We start from the raw sequence: 23533 nt of genomic DNA, 5'->3' as shown, positions 1-23533 counted from the left end.
ACTAACTCATTTTAAAAGCTTAGTACAATTAAAAGTAGGGGGCAATACAAAAAGTTTTGATTTCAATACAAAGAAGGAAGAACTTCACTGAAGCAATAGTGTAGACATAAAGAATGAAATCTCTTCCCTGTTACACCCCCTAGTTTTTCCCATCCTCAAGACAAATACTCATGCTTTCTTAGTTGGCAGCAGCCTTCTGGCATTGTGCCCCTGTAACATTCCCTCGTGACTGCCTAAGCATCAAGTGTTCATGAGGTATTTGACCATGACAGCAATCACAGCTAATCTTATACTCATCTAACATCAATACATATTTGCAATTTCTAACTTGGTTCATCAGCTAGTGATCAATAGGGCAATTCTGGACAATTTCTCTTGTAAGCTAACTGACTAGTGCTACCAGCTTCAGCTGGGATCAGTTAACCAGCAGTCTGGGGATGAAACCTGGGACCTTTCTGGAATACATAAACTCAGAATATTGAGCAAAGCATCTTATCACCCAGCCTTCAGTAAACAAGGAAGATACAGTAACAGTTCAATGAAGAAACAAACTCAAAAAGTAATTTTCTTCCGGTAATCTTTTCGTACCTGTGGCATGAGCCTCCTGAATGTAGACAATGAGGAAATCAGCTAGAGGCAAACTTCGACAAGCTGCTTGAACTCAGCAAACTTGAAAAGAAATGGGGGTCAGGAACAGCTTCCAAAACTCAACACCAGTGGTCTATTATCTGAAAAGAAAACATGTCATTCTATGGATGTTGATACAGAAGAGAGAGAGTTAAGGGTCAGCCCAGCAACAAGATGAAAATAAAGCTGTCAGCTTGAGTGGTCATGGCTGTAGCAACAGAAAAGTTGCTGAGGTGTGCTAAACAGAGAGCAAATATTAGTTTGGATAACAATGTACTGAAGTTAACAGAATTAAGCAATAGATTACCATATAAGGCAATCTGCAGTGAAATGACTAATCCAGAGAGGGAACAAAATTAAGTTTAAGAGGGAAAATAATGGATAAGTATAAGCATTTTCTTTTTTGTTAAATTATGCTCCAACAGCTCTGCTTGTATAATACCATTATTCTTTACCTCAACATAAAATACTATTACAAGGGTGACACGGCAGTTAGCACTGCTGCCTATGGCGCTGAGGACCCGGATTTGAATCCCGGCCCTGGGTCACTGTCAATGTGGACATTCTCATAGAACATAGAACAGTACAGCACAGAACAGGCCCTTCAGCCCTCAATGTTGTGCCGAGCAATGATCACCCTACTTAAACCCATATACCTGTAACCCAACAATCCCCCCATTAACCTTACACTACGGGCAATTTAGCATGGCCAATCCACCTAACCCGCACATCTTTGGACTGTGGGAGGAAACCGGAGCACCCGGAGGAAACCCACGCACACACGGGGAGGACGTGCAGACTCCACACAGACAGTGACCCAGCCGGGAATCGAACCTGGGACCCTGGAGCTGTGAAGCATTGATGCTAACCACCATGCTACCGTGAGGCCCCTATGTTCTCCTTCTGTCTGCGTGGGTTTCACCCTCACAACCCAAAGATGTGCAGGTTAGATGGATTGGCCACGCTAAATTGACCCTTAATTAGAAAATAATTTGGTACTCTAAATTTATATTTTAATCTACTACAAATAATTGTAGAATAAGAAGAGTTTGTAACCACCAACAGACTTTCGAAAACTGCTGTATAACAATAAGAGTTAGTGCAGTCTACATGCAACTCTTACATATACATTACTTACCATACCAAATCCCGTAAGATGTGATGGAAATAATGCATGATAAGACACGAACTGAAGAATAATAAAAAGGAGCTTTCTCTTCATGGAATTTTGTCAACTTAAATGACAATATTTTGCAAAGAAACCATAAGGGAAGATGAGATTTTTTTTGTACAAATTATCTTGCTTGGGAATGCATTGCCTGAAAGGGTAGATCCATTAGTAATTTTTCAAAGGCAATTTATATATATTTAAAACTGTATAGGGAATGAGCAGGGGCGTACAATTAATTAGATAGCTCTTTCAAAAAGTAAAATGCCCTCCTTCAATGCTGTATGATTCTATTAAAACAAAAGCATATATATCCAAAACAGTCAAAAAAACTAAAACAATAACTTCTCCATAATGAAATGGCTGAATGAAATAGGTAGCTTTATGATGTTATCTTGACGAACAAGTGCCTGACACACAAATCCAGAATATTCTGTTAGGTAAGGCTTTATACCACAATGCATCTACCTATTAGGGGAGCTTTCTGTTATATATTAATTGTCCTACTGAGCCTTTACTGGTAAGAACCTGCTCATTAGGTGCGTGGTGCTCCTGATGTCGGTGTAGGTCATCTTAAACTTTATCTGAAGATTGAAAATGGACCATGTCTGTAGGAACGCAGTGCACCAATCTCTAAAGGGGAGAAAAAGTACCCAGTCACCAGTAACCTGATGGCCACCTTTGTATGCAGCTGCACCAAGCTGTTAAACAATTCTGATAAATAGCATTTCATTAGAGCACACAATAAATGTAATTGATCTGAAAGATTAACTCTATTTCTCTTCACAGATGCTGCTTGATCTGCTGGGCATTTACAACATTTTTTGTTTTTATTTCAGATTTCCAGCATCTGCCTTATTTTGTTTGTGTGTATAATCAGAGGGGTTTCCCACAGATTCTGGCTCCTCATTATGCTATCGGAAGGGGGGTTAGGTACGTTGTGGCGCAGCCATTTGGGCGCGGCCGTTTTGGCACGGCCGTTTTGGCGCCAACCGTTTTGGCGCCGGCTGTTTTGGCGCCAAAATAACATTTCTTTATTTGTGAATTAGCCTCAGGTGAGTTGGCTGCTGGTGCGGGTGCGTTGAGTTGGGTGCTGGTGCATTCTATCACCATCTTTTTATATATTTTGTAACTAAACCAATTCGCATACCCATATGATGGCTGAGGCAGTATCAACAAAACGTGGTAAAGAAAAATTTGTTCATAACAGATTCCTTTACATCTTTGACAAAACAAGCAAAGGTGACAGCGAAGTGAAATTTTGGCGTTGTGAGCAAAAAAAACCGGTGCAAAGCACGTCTCCATACTAAAGCTGCAAACGTGGTGAGGCAGCTGAACAGCCATTCGCATGATGCTTCTGCTGCACAAGTAGAGGTTGCACTCGTGAAAACTAAAATAAAAAAGAGAGCACAGGAAACCCTTGAGGCACCGACTGTAGTTGTTAATGAATGTTTGACAGACATATCCCAAGCTAGTCTACCAGCCATTCCTAATATATCTGCTTTGAGGAGAATGATAAGCAGAAAGCGTAATTATGTATTGAACGCCCCCACCAATCCAAGTGATTTACAACAATTGATTGTGCCAGAATGCTACAGGATATATGTCCCTCAACCAGGAGTGGAAGAAAATTTTTTACTTTGTGATAGCGGACCAGGTCACGACCGGATATTAATCTTCGGAAGACAGAGCTGGCTACAGCACTTATTGACATCTGATATGTGGTTTGCAGATGGCACATTCAGTATTGCTCCCAGCCTCTTTTTTCTCAGATATATGTAATTATGGTAAAAAAACACGGAGGAGTTACTCCTACGGTTTATGCTCTTTTGCCCAACAAGCAATGCACCACATATACGAGAATGTTCGCATTATTGAAAGAAATCGAACCCAACTTGAAACCCAGTTCAATCGTCTGTGATTATGAACAAGCTGCGCACAGTGCTATGAAAGACATATTCCCTGATGTTCAAATAAAAGGATGTTTTTTTCATTTAGCTCAAAATATGCAAAAACATCTAGCTAGTATGGGGTTCCGTAGTTTGTATAACACTGATCCAGATTTCGCGATAAAAGCTAAAACCTTTGAACAAAATCGATGAATATCTGGATGCTTTTGCGACCCAACTGCCGCAAGAACTTCAAGATTTACTCAACTGGTTTGAAGATACATATGTTGGTCGTCTGAACAGACGAGGAAATGGTAGACGAACACCTTTATTTCGCCCTGAGATTTGGAACCTTTATCAGAGAACATTAAACGGGGAAGACCGCACAAACAATAATGCGGAGGCAGCCCACCGTCGATTGAAATATGAACTTGGCATGCATCATCCCACCATATGGAAACTAATTGATGGCCTGCGTAAAGTACAGAAAGGTAGAGATGCATATTATGAAAGGTTACTAGCCGGCCATGAACCGCCACAAAAACTAAAAAAGTATAGAGATGCAGATAAAAGAATACATGAAACTGTTCTTAAATTTGAAAACATGAGGGCAGCACGGTGGCGCAGTGGGTTAGCCCTGCTGCCTCACGGCGCCGAGGTCCCAGGTTCGATCCCGGCTCTGGGTCACTGTCCGTGTGGAGTTTGCACATTCTCCCCGTGTCTGCGTGGGTTTTGCCCCCACAACCCAAAAGATGTGCAGGGTAGGTGGATTGGCCACGCTAAATTGCCCCTTAATTGAAAAAAATGAATTGGGTATTCTAAATTTATAAAAAAAAAAAAAAAATTTGAAAACATGGATGCTATCGAGTACTTGAGGAGTCTTGCTCATAATTACCAAATGAACTAAACTAAAGGTTTTTTAACTTTAGTTTTTAACTAAATGAACTAATTTAAGGTTTTTAACTAAATGAACTAATTTAAGGTTTTTAATTTACAATAAAGATAAAAGAATACATGAAAGTGTTCTTAAATTTGAAAATTTGAGTACTTGAGGAGCCTTGCTCATAATCACCAAATGAACTAAACTAAATGAACTAATTTAAGGTTTTTAAATTTACTTGCAACAATTTGCAACAAGTTACTAGCCACAAAAACTAAAAGAATTTCTGTCGTCTGCGCCCAAACGGCCGCGCCAAATTGGCTGCGCCCAATTGTCCCATGGCGCCCAAACGGCTGCGTCCAAACGGCCGCGCCCAATTGTCCCATCCCCCGGGGGGGGGGGGGGGGGGGGGGGGGGGGGACCTTAAAGTGGCATTTTCCCATTGCGCTTTTGTAGCAGCTATCTTTTGTGAGGGCCACGAAGAATCCAGCACGAGTTGAAGGATAGAAAGAAATAACATTATATTATATCACTCTCACACACAGCAGCAACTCCCTTGCTGCTCACTCCTCTCTAGCTGGTTTCAAACTGGCCAGCTTTAATTATGCAGGGAATCTGCTAATGATTTCTCCGCCCCCCTCATTTGGGGAAGCTCATATTCCCAAAGGATTGTGGGATTGCCATTAGTCCGCAGCCAGTGGTATGCAGGCAGGTTATAACATCCCTCCCCCCCCCCCACAAAGTCCAAGGAATCCACCAAAGACCCTGGCGAAGGAGGGCGTCAGACTCATTTTGCCCCAGGCCAGACACCATTTGCACAAGGCGCTGGCTCTGGCGGCGTGTAACGAGATGGAGAACGGCGCTTCCATGATGAACAGCGTAACGGTTGTACATCCACGGCCGGTGGGCCTGAGGACTCCCCCTCTGAGGCGTCCTGTGTCTCCATCTCGGAGTCGGCTGCCTCTGTCATCTCAGCGTCTCTATCTCCACACGGTTCTGCAACGACCTGCGCAGGCTTTGAGTGCGGCACCAGCGGAAGATTGTGAGGAATACTTTCCACTGTGTCTTGTCTCTGTGGCTGTAGAAATGAGCTCCGGGGGCAGGGAAGCTTTGGAAGAGATGGTCTCCTGGACCGAACGTGGTCTATATGCTTGCGCTGGAGATGACCCTGGACTTGCACCTGGTAAGAGATAGGGCCCGTTTGGCGAAAGATTACGCCAGGGACCCACTGGGCACCACCAGCAAAATTTCGAACGAACACTGGGTCAACGGGCGCAAACTGCCGAATTGGCCGATGCCGAGAAAAACCATGTCCCTGCCGTTCTTGAGTGCAGCGTACTTTTATGCCAATATCCGAGAAAACCATGCTAAGGCGGGTACAAAGTCTCCGGCCCAATAGGAGTTCCGCGGGAGCTACCCCAGTCACCGCATGTGGAGTGATCCTATATGAAATAAAAAAACAAGCCAGTATCATGACCATAGACCCAGAAGACTGCTTCTTTTGGCCTTGTTTGAATGTCTGCACTGCGCGCTCCGCCAACCCATTGGAAGCCGGGTGGTATGGAGCAGTGCAGATATGGCGTATGCCGTTCATCTTCATGAACCTCGCAAACTCCTCACTTGTGCACGGAGTGCCATTGTCTGTGACCAGCACCTTGGGGAGGCCATGCGTACTGAAAGACAAATGCATCTTCACGATTGTTGCGCAGGACGTTGTGCCTCCCATCTTATGCACCTCTAAACATTTAGACTGGTCATCGATTAATAGAAGGAACATGGATCCTTGAAAAGGGCTGGCAAAATCCGCATGCAAGCGCGCCCAAGGCCGCCCTGGCCATTCAGTGATGTAGGGGCACAGCCGGCGGAAGCTTCTGATGCTCCTGGCAAATGGAGCAGTTTTGGGCCACCTTCTCAATGTCGGTGTCGAGGCCTGGCCACCAGACACAACTCCGGGCCAACATTTCCATTTTGGTCACACCGGGATGCCCATTGTGCAAGTCCCTTAGTATCTGCTCCTGTCCTTTTTCCGGGACAACCACACGCGTCCCCCACAAGAGGATACCGTCTTCCACGCTAAATTCTGACAGCGTGGAGGAAAATGCCCGCAACTCGCCTGGGAGCTGTCTTTGCTGCTCACCATACAGGACTATGTGCCGAACCTTTGACAGGAAAGGCTCCGTCTGGGTCCACTCACGGATCTGTGATGCTGTGACAGGCAAGGAGTTCATAAAATTTAGGATTGCAACCACCTCAGCAGTCGTGGGGTGGGGCCGGTCGATAAAGGCAATCGGCTCATTGCGTCGACATTCGCTATCTGGGTTCCTGGTTTGTGCTCCAGAGAATACTCGTAGGCAGCGAACACCAAAGCCCAGCGCTGGATCCGTGGGGAAGCAATGGGCGGTATTGGCTTATCCTCTCGGAAAAGTCCCAGCAGAGGCTTATGATCAGTCACAGTAGTGAAGTGGCGGCCATATACATACTGGTGGAAGCGTTTCACCGCAAAGACCACGGCCAGGTCTTCCTTCTCTATCTGCGCGTACTTCTTTTCCGCTGCAGTCAATGTGCGGGAGGCGAAATCTATCGGCTGCTCGGCCCCGTTCTCCACCTTGTGGGACAGGACGGTCCCAATACCATATGGGATGCATCACACCTGATGAGCAAAGGCTTGCCAGGATCATAGTGGGTTAGTAACCCAGACAACAACAATTGTTGTTTTACCCGCCGGAAAGCGGTTTCTTGCGGCTGACCCCAATCCCAGATGTGATTCTTCTTTAGCAGAAGGTGCAGCAGGGCCAGTGTAGTTACCAGATTGGGGAGGAACTTCCCGTAATAGTTTATGAGGCCGAGAAAAGAACAAAGATGCGAAGTGTCAGTCGGGGCTCTCACGTCCCTGTAATCAAAAATTTGTCTAAGTAGACAGCGACACACGGTAAACCTCTCAAGATGCCCTCCATGACGCATTGAAAAATAGCTCAGGCGAGGATACCCCAAAGGGCAACCGTGTATATTCATACAGGCCCCGGTTTGTATTAATAGTTACATATGGCCGGGAGGCAGGGTCCAGCTCCAACTGTAGGTAGGCGTGACTCATATCTAATTTCGTGAACATGAGTCCGCCTGCAAGCTTCGCGTAGAGATCCTCTATGCAAGGCATGGATATCGGTCGAGCCGGGAAGCTGTACTGACTGTAAATTTAGTCGCCGCACAAGCAAACTGTGGCATCTGGCTTCATTACAGGTACAATTGGTGCTGCCCAGTCAGCGAAACGGACGGGCCATATCATACCCAATGTCTCCTTCTCGAGCAAGGCGTAAGGTACCGAGCGTGCCCAGAAATAGCGCGCCGTGGCTCCTGGTTCAACTTGGATACGTGCTACAGCCCCTTTTATTTTCCCCAAACCGGGCTGGAATACATCTAGGTACCGTCCTAGCACCTCATTCAACCCTCCAGAACCTGTTTGGAGGATGTGCTGCCACTGCAGCTACAAATGGCGCAACCAGTCCCGACCCAATAGGCTGGGCCCGTGACCGCGCACCACGATAAATGGGAATCACCCCTCCTGGCATCCATAAACAACAGGGGTCATCGTAGTTCCTGCAATGTCCAATGGTTCCCCCCGTGTTGTTGGCCAACTTGGCCTGTGTGTCGGTTAATGTAAGGGTCTGTATACCCTGCTTGATGCGGTCGAATGTCCTCTGGGCGATCACGGAGACCGCTGCGCCAGTGTCCAACTCCATCTCAAGCAGGTGACCATTGACCCATAGTGTCACCTTAATGGGGGCCACACGGGGAGCTGCCACACAATGCAGCTGCAGGCAGTCGTCCTCTGTCTCCACGTCCTCGCGAGTATTCGCCGCAGGTTCATCCAAATGGAAGGTACGGCCCCTGGGCTGGCTCCAGTTTCTGTTGTAACGACGGCGCCTCTGGCGCCCCCAGGACCGGCATCCGTGACGGGGTCGGTGCCCACACGTCCGACGTGGACATGGCTCCTCATCCATTAGTTCTGGAGAGGGCTCCCTTCGGGGAGGAATGTCCAACGGCCACTGGCGTCGACCCGGACGTCGCTTCGCCCAATGTATCGCAGGGGTGCAGGGGGACGCTTTCGGACGGAAGGGGTTGCGCCCCAAGGCATGCACCTCCATTCCCTGTAGCTCCTGCATTCCCCGTTCTGCACTCTCTCGGGACAACTATTTGAATGGCCTGTTGAAAAGTCAATGTTGGCTCGGCTAACATCTTTCTCTGGGTGGCCGCATTGTTAATACTGCAAACCAAACGGTCGTGTAACATTTCTGACAAGGTCTCACAGTACTCCGCAATCTTGCGTAGCCTGGATAGAAACTCTGCAAGGGATTCTCCTGGGGTCCTCTCAGCAGTATTAAACCGGTAACGCTGGACTATCGTGGACAGGGTTGGGTTAAAATGTTGCCCCAATAAGTTCACAAGTTCATCAAACGCCTTGGTGTCCAGTGCAGCTGGGTACGTAAGGCTCCTAATCACCTCAAACGTATGGGGGCCGCAGGCGGTGAGCAAAATGACCACCTGGCGCTCGTTTTCGGTGATGTTGTTTGCCCAGAAATAGTAACGCAACCATTGTGTGTACTGGTTCCAACTTTCCAGCGCAGCATCCAAACGTCCATAGAGAGACATGGCGTAACAGAAAAACAACTTACAACCTTTGTCCAACAAAAATCCAGGGAGGTGGCTTCAGCAGCGTAGACAGCTATCCACTTTAACCCTCATCGCCAGTTTTGTAAGGGCCATGAAGAATCCAGCACAAGTTGAAGGATAGAAAGAAATAACATTTATTTACAATAACATATATATATACATATACACAACAGCAGCAACAACTCCCTTGCTGCTCACTCTTCTCTAGCTGGTTCCAAACTGGCAAGCGTTAATCTGCTAATGATTTCTCCGCCCCCCTCATTGGGAAGATCATACTACCAAAGGATTGTGGGATTGCCATAAATCCCCAGCCAGTGGTAAGCAGGCAGGTTATAACACTATCCCAAGCTTTAGTGTTTCTCAGGATGTAGTCCTGGACCTTGGAATGTGCGAGTCTGCAACTCTCTGTCATTGACAGCTCTTTGTACTGGAAAACCATCAGGTTTCAGGCAGACCAAACAGCGTCTTTCACCAAGTTGTTGGTCCTCCAGCCGCAGTTGATGTTTAGCTTGGTGTGTGTCTCTCGGAATAGCACATACAGCGCAGAGCCGTGTATTACAGAGCTACTTGGGATGAACCTCAACAAAATCTGTTGCATATTTTTTCCAGACCTGCTTTACAAGGAATATTCCAGGAAGTGGTTAATGGTTTCTTCCCCATTGCAGCTGCCTCAAGGACAATGTGCAGATGAGACTCCAGGTGTGTAGGAAGGACTTGACTGGGGAGGGCTCCTCTTATTAACCAAACTATGCCTTGGCACCTGTTTGAAAGTTTTGGCAATGAGGCATTTTACCAACTGACTTTGGCAATCTGCTTAGGGAACCATCTGACAGGATCCACCGTCTCCTTTTCCTGCAGGGCCTCAAAGGCATTACATGCAGAACAATGTTTATGGTTAAATGTGTGGCATGGTGGCTAGCACTGCTACCTCACAGCTCCAGGGACCTGGGTTCAACTCCGGCCTTGGATGACTTGTGGAGTTTGCACTTTCTCCGTGTCTGTGTGGGTTTCCTCCGGGTGCTCCGCATTCCTCCCACAATCCAAAGATGTGCAGATTAGGTGGATTGGCCAAGCTAAATTGCCCCTTAGTGTCCAAAATGTTAGGTGGGGTTACTAGATTACGGGATAAGGTGGAGGGGTGGGTTTAAGTAGGGTGCTATTTCCAATAACTCGATGCTGACTCGATGGGCCGAATGGCTTCCTGCACTGCGCTATGATTCTATGAAATGTGTTTTTCTGCATAAACCTTTCCATGAGTACAGGTAGGTCAACAGAGACAAACTGAATGGAACGTTCTGCAGCAATGAAGCCAGACCCATCCGTTGCAAAATCAGGGAAAGGTAAAACTTCAGCATGTAGTGACACTTTGTTTATGCACCCAGGTCCACGCACGGCTTAATGCAGCCTTACACAAAATTGGCCATCAGAATATGCGCAATGTTAGGTATGATACCACCCTCATCTAGTATTGCATGTTTGATAGCCTGCATTTTTCTGGCATTGAGCTAAGTGTTACTCCCTGATGGTGGGCGTAATTGCCCAGATTACATTACAGTGATTGGAGATAATGGGTGCACTTCAACCAGAAGAAAACAGCGGCGAGAAAGACCCTATTATTCAACGACACTTCGCCATTTTATTTGGTCGCGATGAGGAACACCCTATGGAGGTCGCACTTACATAATTTCCTGCATTGGTGAGCTGAGCTCATCAGTGCAGAAGAATTGGCCATGCTAAATTGCCCTTAGTGTCCAAAAAGGTTAAGTTGGGTTACCGGGGATAGGGTGGAGGCGTGGGCTTAAGTGGGGTGCTTCAAGGGCCGGTGCAGACTCGCTGGGCCAAATGGCCTTCATCTGCACTGTAAATTCTATGATTCTATGAAGATAACTCATGGATTAGGGTGCCATCTTATCTCTTCTGGGGTCCTCGAGCCTCCTCCACTCACCCCACTTTTACGGGCAAGGTATCATGGGCTGACCCCTGGCAAAGGCAACCTTGGCACTGCTGGTGCCACCCAAAGCAGCCAGAGTGGTACTTCCAGGGTGCCCAGATGGCAGTGGCAAGCTGTGTGCCAGGAGTGCCAGGGTACCACTCTGTCCAGAGCCCAACCACCCTGTGGCCTCCAATAGCCCGGGAGACCACTCCCAGGTGTTGTTACGCCTGATCCACCTTTGTGGAAACCAGTGCTAAATCGTACCCTGGCGAGGTCTCCCAGGCATGGCCGTTAAGTCCCAGGGGCCAGGAGAATCGGGCACAGATATATTTAATAGAGCCATTAAATATGAGAGGGCGAGATCCAGATCGCGGCTTTTCACGAGGTTTGGTTGACTTTCTTGAGACATCTGAAGCTTTGCGAGTCTCACGAGGCCAGTAAATCACGCCCAACATTCTTCAAGAGCAAGTGCACTTTGTTACATAACATACAGAAGTTAGGGAGAGGCACACTTACATAATAATCTATTATAATCTTTTATTGTCACATGTAGGCTTACATTAACACTGCAATGAAGTTACTATGAAAAGCCCCTAGATGCTACATTCCAGCACCTGTTTGGATAAAACGGAGAATTCAGAATGTCCAAATTACCTAACAGCACGTCTTTTGGGACTTGTGGGAGGAAACCGGAGCAGCGGGAGGAAACCCACGCAGATACAGGGAGAACGTGCAGACTCCGCAGTCAGTGACCCAAGCCAGGAATTGAACCTTGGACCCTGGCGTAGTCAAGTACCAGTGCTAGCACTATGCTACGGTGCCACATAAAGTGTTTATGTTGGGGGCAGCACGGTGGTGCAGCGGACACTAAATTGTCCCTTAATTCGAAAAATGAATTGGGTACTCTAAATTTTAAAAAAGTATTTATGTCACACACACAAAACTGGATTTGCTTTCCTTAATTTTAAGCAGGTTGTCAGAAGAGTTCCCACTGTTATCACGTATCTTCGTTAATTCGTACATACCTTTCACAAAATCAAGTACTTTATGTTCTTTATTCTCCAAATCAACAAATCGTGTGTTGGAGCAGGCGAGCCCTTAAACGCTTCATCTGCACAATTCATGATTAGGTTCCGAGCCACCGCCTTCACAAAGCGCAAACTGAAGAATGTTAGTCCCCAGTCTTCATATTTGAACTTTGGATTTTGTGTCAGGGTGGTTTTCAACCCAGATTTTAGCACTAACTTCACAATTTCAGGAAAGAGGAGGAGCATAATTTTGCCTATTACTGTTTGCACACAAACAAAGACGATTATGATCAGGGCCTTCACATACGCAGCTAATTTCGCCATGTCAGCAGAGGACTCCTTCTCGCTCTGCTCTGTGTGCAATAAACCCAAACAGAACCAACATCATTTCCGTGGCAGCGTAGTGGGCGGGAGAGTTGGGTGGGATCCCAAATATTAAAGAGGTGAACACTGGAATTCATTGGATGCAGAGAACGGAAATGTTTCGACTGCAGTTCCAAATATAACCTGTGAGTAAACGAGACTGGGGGGAGAGACAGTTGCGTTGTCAGCTTTAACGCTGCCGTTGGTCAAAGTAAGAAATTAACCGGATCAGTAAGTTGTGGGATCCCAGTCGGTGCGGCCGGTCCCGGGCAAGGTCCGACATTTTATCTGTCGGCATATTAAAAGTCTACGGGGGTGTGACAATCCCTTTAAGAAGGGTCGTACGCTGTGGCTCCCAATCCGGCCCTAGCCCCCAACCCGGATCTAGCCCCCAACCCGGATCTAACGTGGCGATGTAAACACAGGCTGCTACCCGGAGGTGCGGGCCTTCAACCAGAGGGGCAGGGAGGCCTAGCCTAGGCCTGTCTCCATGCCAACGGAGCGCAACTGACCCTTCCCATGGTAATAAAGCGGGTGGGGTTAATAATCACCATGGTAAACCCCCCCCCCCCCCCCCCCAAACCCGGTACCCTCAGCAGCTGTCCCACTACACCATCCTGGTGTACAGATTGGCGATGAATAATTCCCCAGGGGTCAGTCTGTCCCAGAGATAATGTGAAACAACTGAACCCGGCAACGAGGAGGGTTGGGATCCCGCAGTTGTGCAAAAAGGCCATTTTCTATTGCTTAGACTAGTAAAGTTGCTTCATCATCACTGCTGACTGTGGTAACGCCTCCAGTAGTTCAACAAATGGGTTAAAATCCTAACCTTCAAATCAAGCCTTCTTGGCATTCATAATTGCACATCGTTAAAGGATATGTCCTGTACTGTAAGCAACGTAACACAGGCGGTTTTCAGCCACACGAATTTCCTATGAACAATCTAGACCACGTGAAGTTAACTGGTTTTATAATAATCTTTATTGTCACAAGTAGGCTTACATTAACACTGCAATGAAGTTACTGTGAAAAGCCCCTGGACGCCACATTCCGGCACCTGCTTGGGTACACCGAGGGAGAATTCAGAATGTCCAAAATACCTAATAGCACGTCTTTTGGGACTTGTGGGAGGAAACCGGAACACCCGGAGGAAACCCATGTTGACACGGGGAGAACGTGCAGACTCCGCACAGACAGTGACCCAAGCCAGGAATCGAACCTGAGACCCTGGCGCTACGAAGCTATAGTGCTAACCACTATGTTACTGTGCTTTACAAGACTCAGTTTTATTTCCTAACATTTTTTTGCTCATAAAAATCTAGTCCATGCTTTGAGATTCAAAAATCATTCTGCCATTGCTGTAGCACAAGCCAGGGCGAAGGCTTCCAAAGAGTCCAGGAGAATTATTCAGCCAAGATTAGACAGATCCTGCGGCTTCTTCAGTTTAATATTTTTGTCAATTTTCTTTGCACTCATGAGGGCATTTACTCCTTTGCCAAAGTACCATTCCACTGTTTCAACTTGCACTTATTATTTATCCAAGTGGCTGCTCCTTGTGTGATCCTGGACAGGAGCTGTTGGCAGACTATTGGACAGTGAAGGCATCACAGCGAGTTGTATCTTGTCTGTTGGCAGGCTATTGGACAGTGAAGGCATCACAGCGAGTTGTATCTTGTCTGTTGGCAGGCTATTGGACAGTGAAGGCATCACAGCGAGTTGTATCTTGTCCTCATCTTGTATCTCACACAGCACTTCTAGCAAGGGTCACTGGTTTAAGGATCAAAGGAGGGAAACCTTTCCCAAAACTGGCAGTGTTGAAGTCAATTATAGCTATCCTCTGCTCCCCAACTGAGATTGGTTAACTCAACACCACCCAGGGTTAGAACCATGACTTTTTTAGTCAGTACAGTATATAGTTGAACCTTAATCATCATTGGGGAGCCAATACTGAAAATTATCCTCACGTATTGTGTTGCATTGTAACTATGGTACGAGAGTACTTAATTTAAAATGATACCAGGATATCAGCAATGTAATCCATATATAAAGACCTCCCGAACAGCTTTAAAAAAAACTTGTGCACAGCATGGGAACAATATGTTAAAAAATAAACCCATCTGGGATTTTATTTAATGGATATTTTTTGTGTAAAAGTTTGTGATGCTTTTGTTTTTTTTTTTATACATATCATGTTGGATATTTTCTAACAAAAATATTCCCATGGTTTGTGTTGAAAAGTTTTATAGTGGTCTGAATGTAATGTCATCTCTTACTGAACTGAAACACTATGACGGTATTTATATTTTGCAGACAAAAAATCTTTTTGTTGATCATTTGATAGTTCTAACAATCAAGTAAATGGCAGCAGCAGATGATTTACAGTTTCAAGGTAATTGAATTTCATGATTGGTTTTTGAATGCAGTGATATTTGCTTTAGTTTTCTTAACCATTTACATTAACTGTATAACCCCTCTTGCACAGAAATCATATTTAATGATCTTCTGAAGCTATTTATATAATTTGCTTCAGTGGCTTTCCTTTGTATGTTATCCTTCATAGGACACCGTTCTACATTCCCTCTTTTTAACTCCTAATTTTTAAATAAATCACCTTACTTTTGAAACCTTCACCAAGTTAAAAAGATTGCCTGCATCAAAATTATCAACCTTCATTGTTTTTGAAGGCTTCTGAATTAATTGAAGGATTCTGAATTAATGAAGCATGCTGAAATGCTATACAAAGAACAATTCCAAATGTTCCATTACAAAATTCACTTCCTTATCAAAATTCTTCAGTAAAGTTTTTGATGTCAACATTTATAATGTAAATTGGTATATAAATATTTCAAATAGGAAAAGCAAGGTAAACCTTTTTTATTCTGGAAAAGTTGCAGGCATTCCCATCACTGATGGCGAGTCATTCAGATCCATCTGCCATTTTTATTTTCTTTACCTATTCTTAATTTTCTTCCCTCTGGTATATTGAGTATTTAGGACATGGTTTTTGGGTTGCACACATAACCGGGGCAACTGGAACTCCATTCCCCATTTTATTGGGTATTTGCTCACCTTATTTTTGATACCAGATTTCAGATCATAATCTTATCAATTCCCAATCCACTGTTTTCTCCCCCATTTAACTTTTTTTTAAATTACTTTTTCTGAGTTACAAAGCCAGGGCTCAGAGTGAGGACAGGGGTAAACCCCTAATCCAGCTCCTTGCCTGCTCCAAAAACCAATTCAAATTCAAATTGAATCCAATTCATGGTCCCCACAAGAGAGGCATACCAGATCTAAGCCAAAAGGCTGAGCAGATACTACACTTGATCTTGGCCAAATGGCCGAGAAGCGATCCCCATCTAACTTTTGAGGAACTGTTATTATTTACAAGTACATAAGTTCTTTATACTGTATTGTATATAGATATGATAAATTAAACCCTATTTTTAATTCAAATATTGGAAATTTTAGTTTCTTAACTTCGCCTTATTGTTGATAAATGCCTAGTGCTTTGAAAACTGCTGGTGAAATGTGTGAAAGTTATTTAAAGGTTCTAAAAGAGGTTACAGTGACAGCAAAGACAAGACTTAATTCACGATGACTCCCTACATTTAGTTTTTTTTTTTTGGAAACCCACTGTGCTATTAATTCCACATTTAACAGAACCTGCTTCATTGATTTATAACATTATCATATGTAGTGTTTTTAGAATAGTCTAATTTTCTAATGGTTTATAATAATATGTTGTTATTCTTTTGCTTATTTGTGTATTGTATATAGAGTTTGATGATGCCACAAACTTGCTGGCAGCAAATCCTGATGCCACCACAATAAGCATCACAGACACCAATGATAAACCTAAAAATCAGAGAGGCCCACCAGGTGAGGTGGGAAGAGATGAGGACGAAGATTTGCTGGGCAATGAAGACTCTGATAAAGCAGAGGTGAGTAACTTTATAATGTTGTGGAGATGCCGGCTGGGGTGGGCACAGTAAGAAGTTTTACAACACCAGGTTAAAGTCCAACAGGTTTGTTTCGAATCACTAGCTTTCGGAGCACAGCTCCTTCATCAGGTGAGTGTGATGAATAAAATAATTTGGATTTTAGAAACAGGAAAAGTTGTTTGTTGGTTGTTTGATTCCCTTATTTGTAATGTTGCATTTGAAATGAACCATGATTCATTTTCATTTTAGTTATTTAGGAAGAAGTTCCATTATATTGTTGATTGCTATTATTAGTAAATTTAGTTTGAGTTGTGTTTCTCTCTCGCTTCTCTGTATATGGGGAGGCGGTGGCAAATTGGTATTGTCACTGGACTAAACCAGAGAACCAGAGTAATGCTCTGGGAGTTCAAATCCCGCCACTGCAGATGGCGAAATTTGAATTCAATAAAAATTGGGAATTAAAAAATCTAATGACTATGATTGTCATTAAAAACCCATCTGATTCCTTAATGTCCTCTAGGAAAGGAAATCTCCCCTCCTTACCTGGTCTGGCCTATATGTGACTCCAGGTCCACAGCAACGTGGTTGACTCTTAATTGCCCCTCCCTACATTAATTAGGGATTGGCAGTAAATGCTGGCATAGCCTGTGATGCCCACATTCCATGAACAAATTTTTAAAAACTTTGAAACGGTGGCATTTCCCAGAATTTAATTGTCTGTTGTTTTTGTAATGAATAGCTGATCATAATTTATTAGTATCTTTGTGACCAAATTTGCAATTTTTTTCTTTGCAGTTGCTTGCCGGACAAAAGAAGAGTGCTCCCTTTTGGACATTTGATTATTATCAAACATTTTTTGACGTGGACACCTACCAGGTATACAGTGAGTTTAGCTTCTCTATCAGGCATTATGTCATCTTTAATTTTAAAAAAGGAACATTTTAATTGATGTGATTTTATTTCCGTTCTCTGCTTTTCTCCCATCCTCCACATGCATACGCTCTGGTTTGTATTGTGGATTGGTTCTATTGTGCTAGCATTATCAAAACAACTGTCCTCATGTGTCATTCTTGGCAGTGAGTGGCAGCAGATTACAAGTGGTCAGATTACATTTTTTTTTAAACCTTTCATGAATAACAGAATTAGTGAGGTTGAATCATTGTCACACCAATAATATTTGAATTAGAAAACTTTGTCATCTTATTTTCTGCATAATAGGTATTGGACAGAATAAAAGGTTCCCTTTTACCACTGCCTGGCAAAAATTTTGTGAGGTTGTATATCCGCAGTAATCCAGATCTTTATGGTAAGTGTGTGATTTATAATGGTCAGAGAAGAATTGTTGTTTGTTTTAAGTTTTAAAAGTAAACCACATGACTACTGAATGCCCTATTCTTACTTTCAAAATAAACCTATCCTATCTCTCTTATCATAAAATCCCTACAGTCTGAAGGAGACCATTCGGCCTATCGAGTCTGCACTGTCCCTTCGAATGCGCATTCTACGCATTTACACTTCCCCGTCCACCCTGCCATATCCCCGTAACCCAGAACCTAACCTGCACATTCCTGAACATTAAGTGACAATTTAGTATGGCCAATCCATCTACCCTGCGCATCTTTGGACTGTGGGAGGAAACCAGAGCACCTGGAAGAAACCCACGCAGACACGGGGAGAATGTGCAAACTCCACACAGACAGAGGCCGGAATTGAACCCGGGTGCCTGGAGCTGTGAGGTAGCAGTGCCACTGTGCTGCCCCACATCATATTTTATACATTGCATTAGAAAATTCTGCTAACAAAGTAAAAACATAGAGAGTATTTGGGCCCAATAAATCTCAATTTGGTGTATCTTCTGGAAATCTGGATGCAAAAATGTTACTGCACTCATTGAGTTAAAAATTTATTTAAAAGCCCCCAATGTTTGAGTAGGCTTCAGTCGACAGTCTTCAGTCAAATGTGCAGAACCAAACAATGCAGAACAGGAAGCTTCTAGATTGAGTCCGGTCATTGCTAAATTTGCTAATCTCAGTTGGGCAGCAGTAGAGGCCCTAGAATTGTCTTTATTGCCCTATGTTGGATAACAACAACTTGTAACTATATAGCTTTTTAACATCAAGATATTTCACAGGAGTATAACCAAACAAAGGTTGATACAGAGCCAAATAAGAAGTTGGGACATGTGCCAAAAGCTTAGTGAACGGTGTTGATTTTAAGCAGATCATTAAAGGTGGAAAGGTTTGGGGAAGGAATTACAGAACTTGAGGCCCAGATGTTTGAAAATATGACTGCCACTGCAGGAGTGAAGGAAATTGAAGATGCTCAAAATACCAGAGGATTGTGTGGATGGGGAAGTAGGGATGGTAAAAGACAAGAATGAACTCAGGAAAGGAGAAAATCATAGACAAATAAATAAGTTCAATTACAGCTTATTTTTCCAGGTTATGTCTTACCTTTTACTCAAGCTTCCCAACAGGAAATGTTAATATTGATAATGTATTAAAGTATTGTCCAGAATTAGCGTCCATGATTGTGGAATCAATTTCTATGTATGTACAGTGTTAAATAACAGGAGGAGGAAGGTCCATGACTACTCAGTTTGTGAAAGTTTCTAATTTTAAAAAGAACTATTATTCTGTAATATTTAAAATTATGGAAAATATATTTAACATGTTCAAATCCTGTTGGATAGAAAATAAGAGCTTTCTTTTTTAAATTTATCTTAATTAGGTCCCTTCTGGATATGTGCCACACTTGTGTTTGCAATAGCAATAAGTGGCAACCTTGCCAATTTCTTTACTCACCGTGGCCAGCGAGGATATCGCTATGTACCTGAATTCCATAAAGGTAAGGGAAAAATACCTGGACTTCTTTGATTTATAAATATGATTTAATTTAAATTCTTTAAAAGGCACAATGTGTGTAACATTAACACATGGTACTGAATAATGAGACGTTCTGTGTACTTCCAACTCCCCAAATTACCAACCTGGGCCATTCCATCTTGGGGAGGAGCTGAATGGGGACTAAACACTTTTTATTTCCAGCAAGGGAGCGACCTCACCCAACCAATTAGTGCACTTTTCCTGATGTTGATTTTGAATTAGAATTGGTAGAGGCTGGGGCAGCACGGTGGCACAGTGGTTAGCATTGCTGCCTACGACACTGAGGACCCGGGTTCGAATCCCGGCCCTGGGTCACTGTCTGTGTGGAGTTTGCACATTCTCCCCGTGTCTGCATGGGTTTCACCCCCACAACCCAAAGATGTGCAGGATAGGTAGATTGGCCACTCTAAATTGCCCCTTAATTGGAAAAAATAATTGGGTACTCTAAATAAAAAAAAAAGAATTGGTAGAGGCTGAGGAGCTGTTGTCTGCTTACACTGTCAATAGGAGATGAAACTTGATGTGTATAATGAGATGAAGAGCGTTGCAATCAATTTTATCACTTCCGCAAGGATTTCTTCTCTGAACTTTCCTCGCTTGTTCCTCGTAAAGGCCTTATGTTCTGTTCTACATGCTTGTCCCCCTTCCAGCATCCTCATTCTGTTTTTTATATAGTGTACCCAATTCTTTCTTTTTCAATTAAGGGACAATTTGGCAAGGCTAATTCATCTACCCTTCATATCTTTTTGGGTTGTGGGGGTGAGACCCACGCAGACACAGGGAGAATGTGCAAACTCCGGATCACCTCATTGCGTTTTTTAAAAAAGAAATCCCGCAGTTCACAAAATACCACTTTCAACCCTCCTGTAATGCTTTTTAAGTCCACCCACTGTTTCATGACTTTCTAATCTTTTGCACTGTTTTCCAATACTGTAGACTTTGGCCATAACACCTGCCTAAATCCAGGACGTCCCAGAGCATGTTGCAGCTGATTGTAAATAAATATTTGCATTTATATAGTGCCTATCATGACCCCTGGGTATCTCAAAGCACTTTGCAGTCAATGAAGTACAGTCACTATTGTAATGTAGAAAATGCAGCAGCCAATTTTTATGAGCAAGCTCCCAGCATTGTTAATAATGACTACATAATCTGTTTTTGTTATGTTGATTGAGATGCATTTTTGCCAATACACTGGGGCTAATGCCCCTTCTTTATTAAATTCTTCTTGAAGTGTAGTTACTGATGTAATGTGGGGCCATTAAGGTACTAATACAGTGAAAGGGATTACTGGCACTGATGATGGTAGCCGTCTGTATGCAGGGATTAGATAAAGTAAATGGGTAAATACAAATTACAGTGATAAGTGACGATAACTGGAGAGCAGAAATTAAAAATAAGCATTATGTAGAGTGCTGTTAGGACATGGAATGCTTGAATCGAGGAGGTAAAATCCTTTTAACAGGGACATGGATTGATATCTGAAAGAAAGAAGTGTGAAAGTGTATGGTGTAAGGATTGGGGAATGGTTTTGTGGATAAACTTTCCAAAAGGCAGGCCAAACTCAGTTCATTTATTGGCCCTTTTCTGTGGTGCAAACTCTGAAATCTATTTTCTTTCCACAGTAATATGAGATAAAGTGCTCGTAATTTATTAAAGTTGTACTGACATTCTAAACCTCCACTTCCAGTAAGCCTAAATTTGATTATGAAACAAAATTTAATTGGTCTGTTTATTATGATGGGATTATTATCTAAAAATAGTGAAAACCTGAACACTATTTTTTCTTTGTTTAACTAATATGTATTATGAAATATGTTTCATGAATTAATGGAAACTAGGTTCCCCAGTCAAAAAATAACTAATCTCTATTATACAATAAATTATTTTTTATGTTTTTTTTAAAGAAGGCATTAATTCCAGGTCAGTCACTGGACACAGCCACAGAATTGCAATTTCTTTCGGTGAAATATGTAGTCCGTTTCAGACCAAATTCACAACATGGAAAATGCATGAATCGAGAACTGGAGATTGTGTAGTCACTAACAGTATTAACACATTAGTGATAAATATTGTAGTGTAACAATACATCTCTTTGTAGTTTCTATAGCAGCTACAGCAATCTATACCTATGCCTGGCTCATTCCTCTCGCTCTCTGGGGCTTTCTGATGTGGAGAAACAACAAAGTGATGAACATTGTGTCATATTCCTTCCTGGAGATAGTGTGCGTTTATGGATACTCGCTGTTTATTTACATTCCCACTGCAGTAAGTATGGCCTTGTTTTTATAACCTGGGAAAGAATGAGTTCAGTTGGGGAATGGTGTGACGAGTCTTGGCACCACCAGAATAGGAAAAGCTTGCAAGGACACAATTAGAACTTAGGAAGAAAAGGAAAGAAATGCTCAAAGGAGCACTCCTCATAATATCAATAAAGAACAGAAAGACAAAAATGGATATTTGGCCGCGTTAACAGTGTGAGCGAAAAGTGAGCTGAAATTTGTTTTTTGAAATTTTTTTTATTGCGTTTTCACAATTTGTTTCCAACAGTTTACAAAACAACGCGATACCAACACATATATTCACAACAGAAAAGCATCCCAACAACAGTTGTGGCTGTGATTCTCCCCCTTTAACAGGCGTACTTATCTTACACATTTGATATTCATCAACATGGCCAAAATACTTATTTACAGACACTTAAGTACAGTTTGGTTCGGGCTTTAGCTTGTCTGCGAGCTATTTTTCTGCAGCTGTTGTCCCTCCTGCTTGACCCTTGTGTGTTTTTTTTTAAATGCTTTATTCAAGACATTTACAAATAAACAAGCAGAAGAACAACCAAACAACTCTCTGCAGGGATAGATCTGTTAAATTTGAAAAAAAAATAACATTGAAAAAAAACCTAATTAAAACTTATCAATAAACTAGGTAGAGAAGTAACTAAACCTGAGGGCAGAGATTAATATTTAGCATTTAATTTTACAGTAAAAATCTAGTGTCGGGGCCATATAGTTCATTGTAACTCAATCTAACAATTTAAGTATTTTAAATTAACTAACTAGTCGTTAAATGTCACTCAGCGGGGTGCAGTGCTCCAACTGTGAGATGTGGCAGATCTGTGATGCTTCCAGTGTTCCTGTCAACTACATCTACAGCAAGTGTAACCAATGGCAGCTCCTCACAGACAGCGTGGTTCGGTTGGAGCAGCAGTTGGATGCACTTAGGAGCATGCAGGTGGCGGAAAGTGTCATAGATAGGAGTTATAGAGATGTGGTCACACCCAAGGTGCAGGCAAACAGATGGGTCACCGCTAGAAAGGGCAGGCAGTCAGCGTAGGAATCCGCTGTGGTTGTCCCCCTCTCTAACAGGTATGTTAGATGTTGTTGGGGAGGATAGCCTATAAGGGGAAAACAGCAGCCAGAACAGTGACACCACAACTGGCTGTTGCTCAGCAGGGGAGGGAAAAGTGCAGGAGAGCAATAGTTATAGGCGACTCTATAGTAAGGGGCCCAGATAAACACTTCTGTGGATGTGAAAGATACTCCAGGATGGTATGTTGCCTCCCTGGTGTCAGGGTCAAGGATGTCTCTGAACGAACACAGGACAGCCTGACTGGGGAGGGTGAACAGCCAGAGGTCGTAGTACACATAGGTACTAACGACATAGGCAGGCAGAGTGATGAGGTCCTCAGAAGGAGTTCAGGGAGTTAGTAAGCTAAGAAGCAGGACCTCTAGGGTTGTAGTCTCAGAATTACACCCTGTGCAACATGCCAGTGAGGCTATTGTCCCTCCTGCTTGACCCTTGGATAGTGCAGCTAAACACGTGGCTAAACTGGTGGTGTAGGAGGGAGGGTTTCAGATTTTTGAACCATTGGGATCTGTTCCGGGGCAGGTGGCACCTGTACAGGAAGGACGGGTGACAGCTAAACTGGAGGAGCACTGATATCGTGGCTGGGAGGTTTGCTAAATTCACTTAGGATTTAAACGAGTATGGCAGGGGGGTGGGAACCAGAGTGTGAGCTTGGAAGGTGTAACAACTGAAGGAGAAATAGAGAACCAAAATAAAAGAAAAGCATCACCCTCAGGCAGAGCAAAAAAGGTGACAAGTGTGAAAAGGGAGGTGGTCAATGCAGGATTTAGGGTGTTGTA

The 23533-nt window shown here is 43.5% G+C and overlaps 2 protein-coding genes and 1 non-coding gene across 6 annotated transcripts in view; 1 reads left to right on the top strand and 2 right to left on the bottom strand.

Annotated features, from left to right (window-relative positions):
• dio1 (iodothyronine deiodinase 1) overlaps positions 1–12560 on the bottom strand; it is a 17105-nt gene extending 4545 nt beyond the window's left edge. The window contains 4 exon segments of the mRNA XM_038794711.1: positions 589–642; positions 645–728; positions 12191–12247; positions 12250–12560. Of these exon segments, the coding sequence (XP_038650639.1) occupies positions 589–642; positions 645–728; positions 12191–12247; positions 12250–12517 (463 nt within the window). The 5' untranslated portion in view covers positions 12518–12560.
• The window catches only part of yipf1 (Yip1 domain family, member 1), a 23893-nt gene continuing 12867 nt past the window's right edge, over positions 12508–23533 (top strand). Inside the window, exons 1-7 of one of the 4 annotated variants that reach the window (XM_038794708.1) lie at positions 12508–12702; positions 14867–14945; positions 16337–16500; positions 17296–17376; positions 17719–17806; positions 19231–19347; positions 21487–21653. In XM_038794708.1, the coding sequence (XP_038650636.1) occupies positions 14915–14945; positions 16337–16500; positions 17296–17376; positions 17719–17806; positions 19231–19347; positions 21487–21653 (648 nt within the window). In that variant the 5' untranslated portion in view covers positions 12508–12702; positions 14867–14914. Of the gene's footprint in view, positions 12788–12946; positions 13079–14866; positions 14946–16336; positions 16501–17295; positions 17377–17718; positions 17807–19230; positions 19348–21486; positions 21654–23533 lie in introns of those variants that run through there. The other 3 variants (XM_038794706.1, XM_038794707.1, XM_038794709.1) reach the window with 3 other exon arrangements.
• Positions 15710–15909, bottom strand: LOC119965515. The gene has a single exon (XR_005460535.1). It is a non-coding gene; the product is annotated as a U2 spliceosomal RNA (small nuclear RNA).

The sequence above is a fragment of the Scyliorhinus canicula genome, chromosome 4 (genome assembly GCF_902713615.1).
Source record: "Scyliorhinus canicula chromosome 4, sScyCan1.1, whole genome shotgun sequence".
Lineage (NCBI taxonomy): Eukaryota > Metazoa > Chordata > Chondrichthyes > Carcharhiniformes > Scyliorhinidae > Scyliorhinus > Scyliorhinus canicula.
Note: the sequence above shows the minus strand (reverse complement) of the source record. Positions and strands in the feature narration are given on the sequence as shown.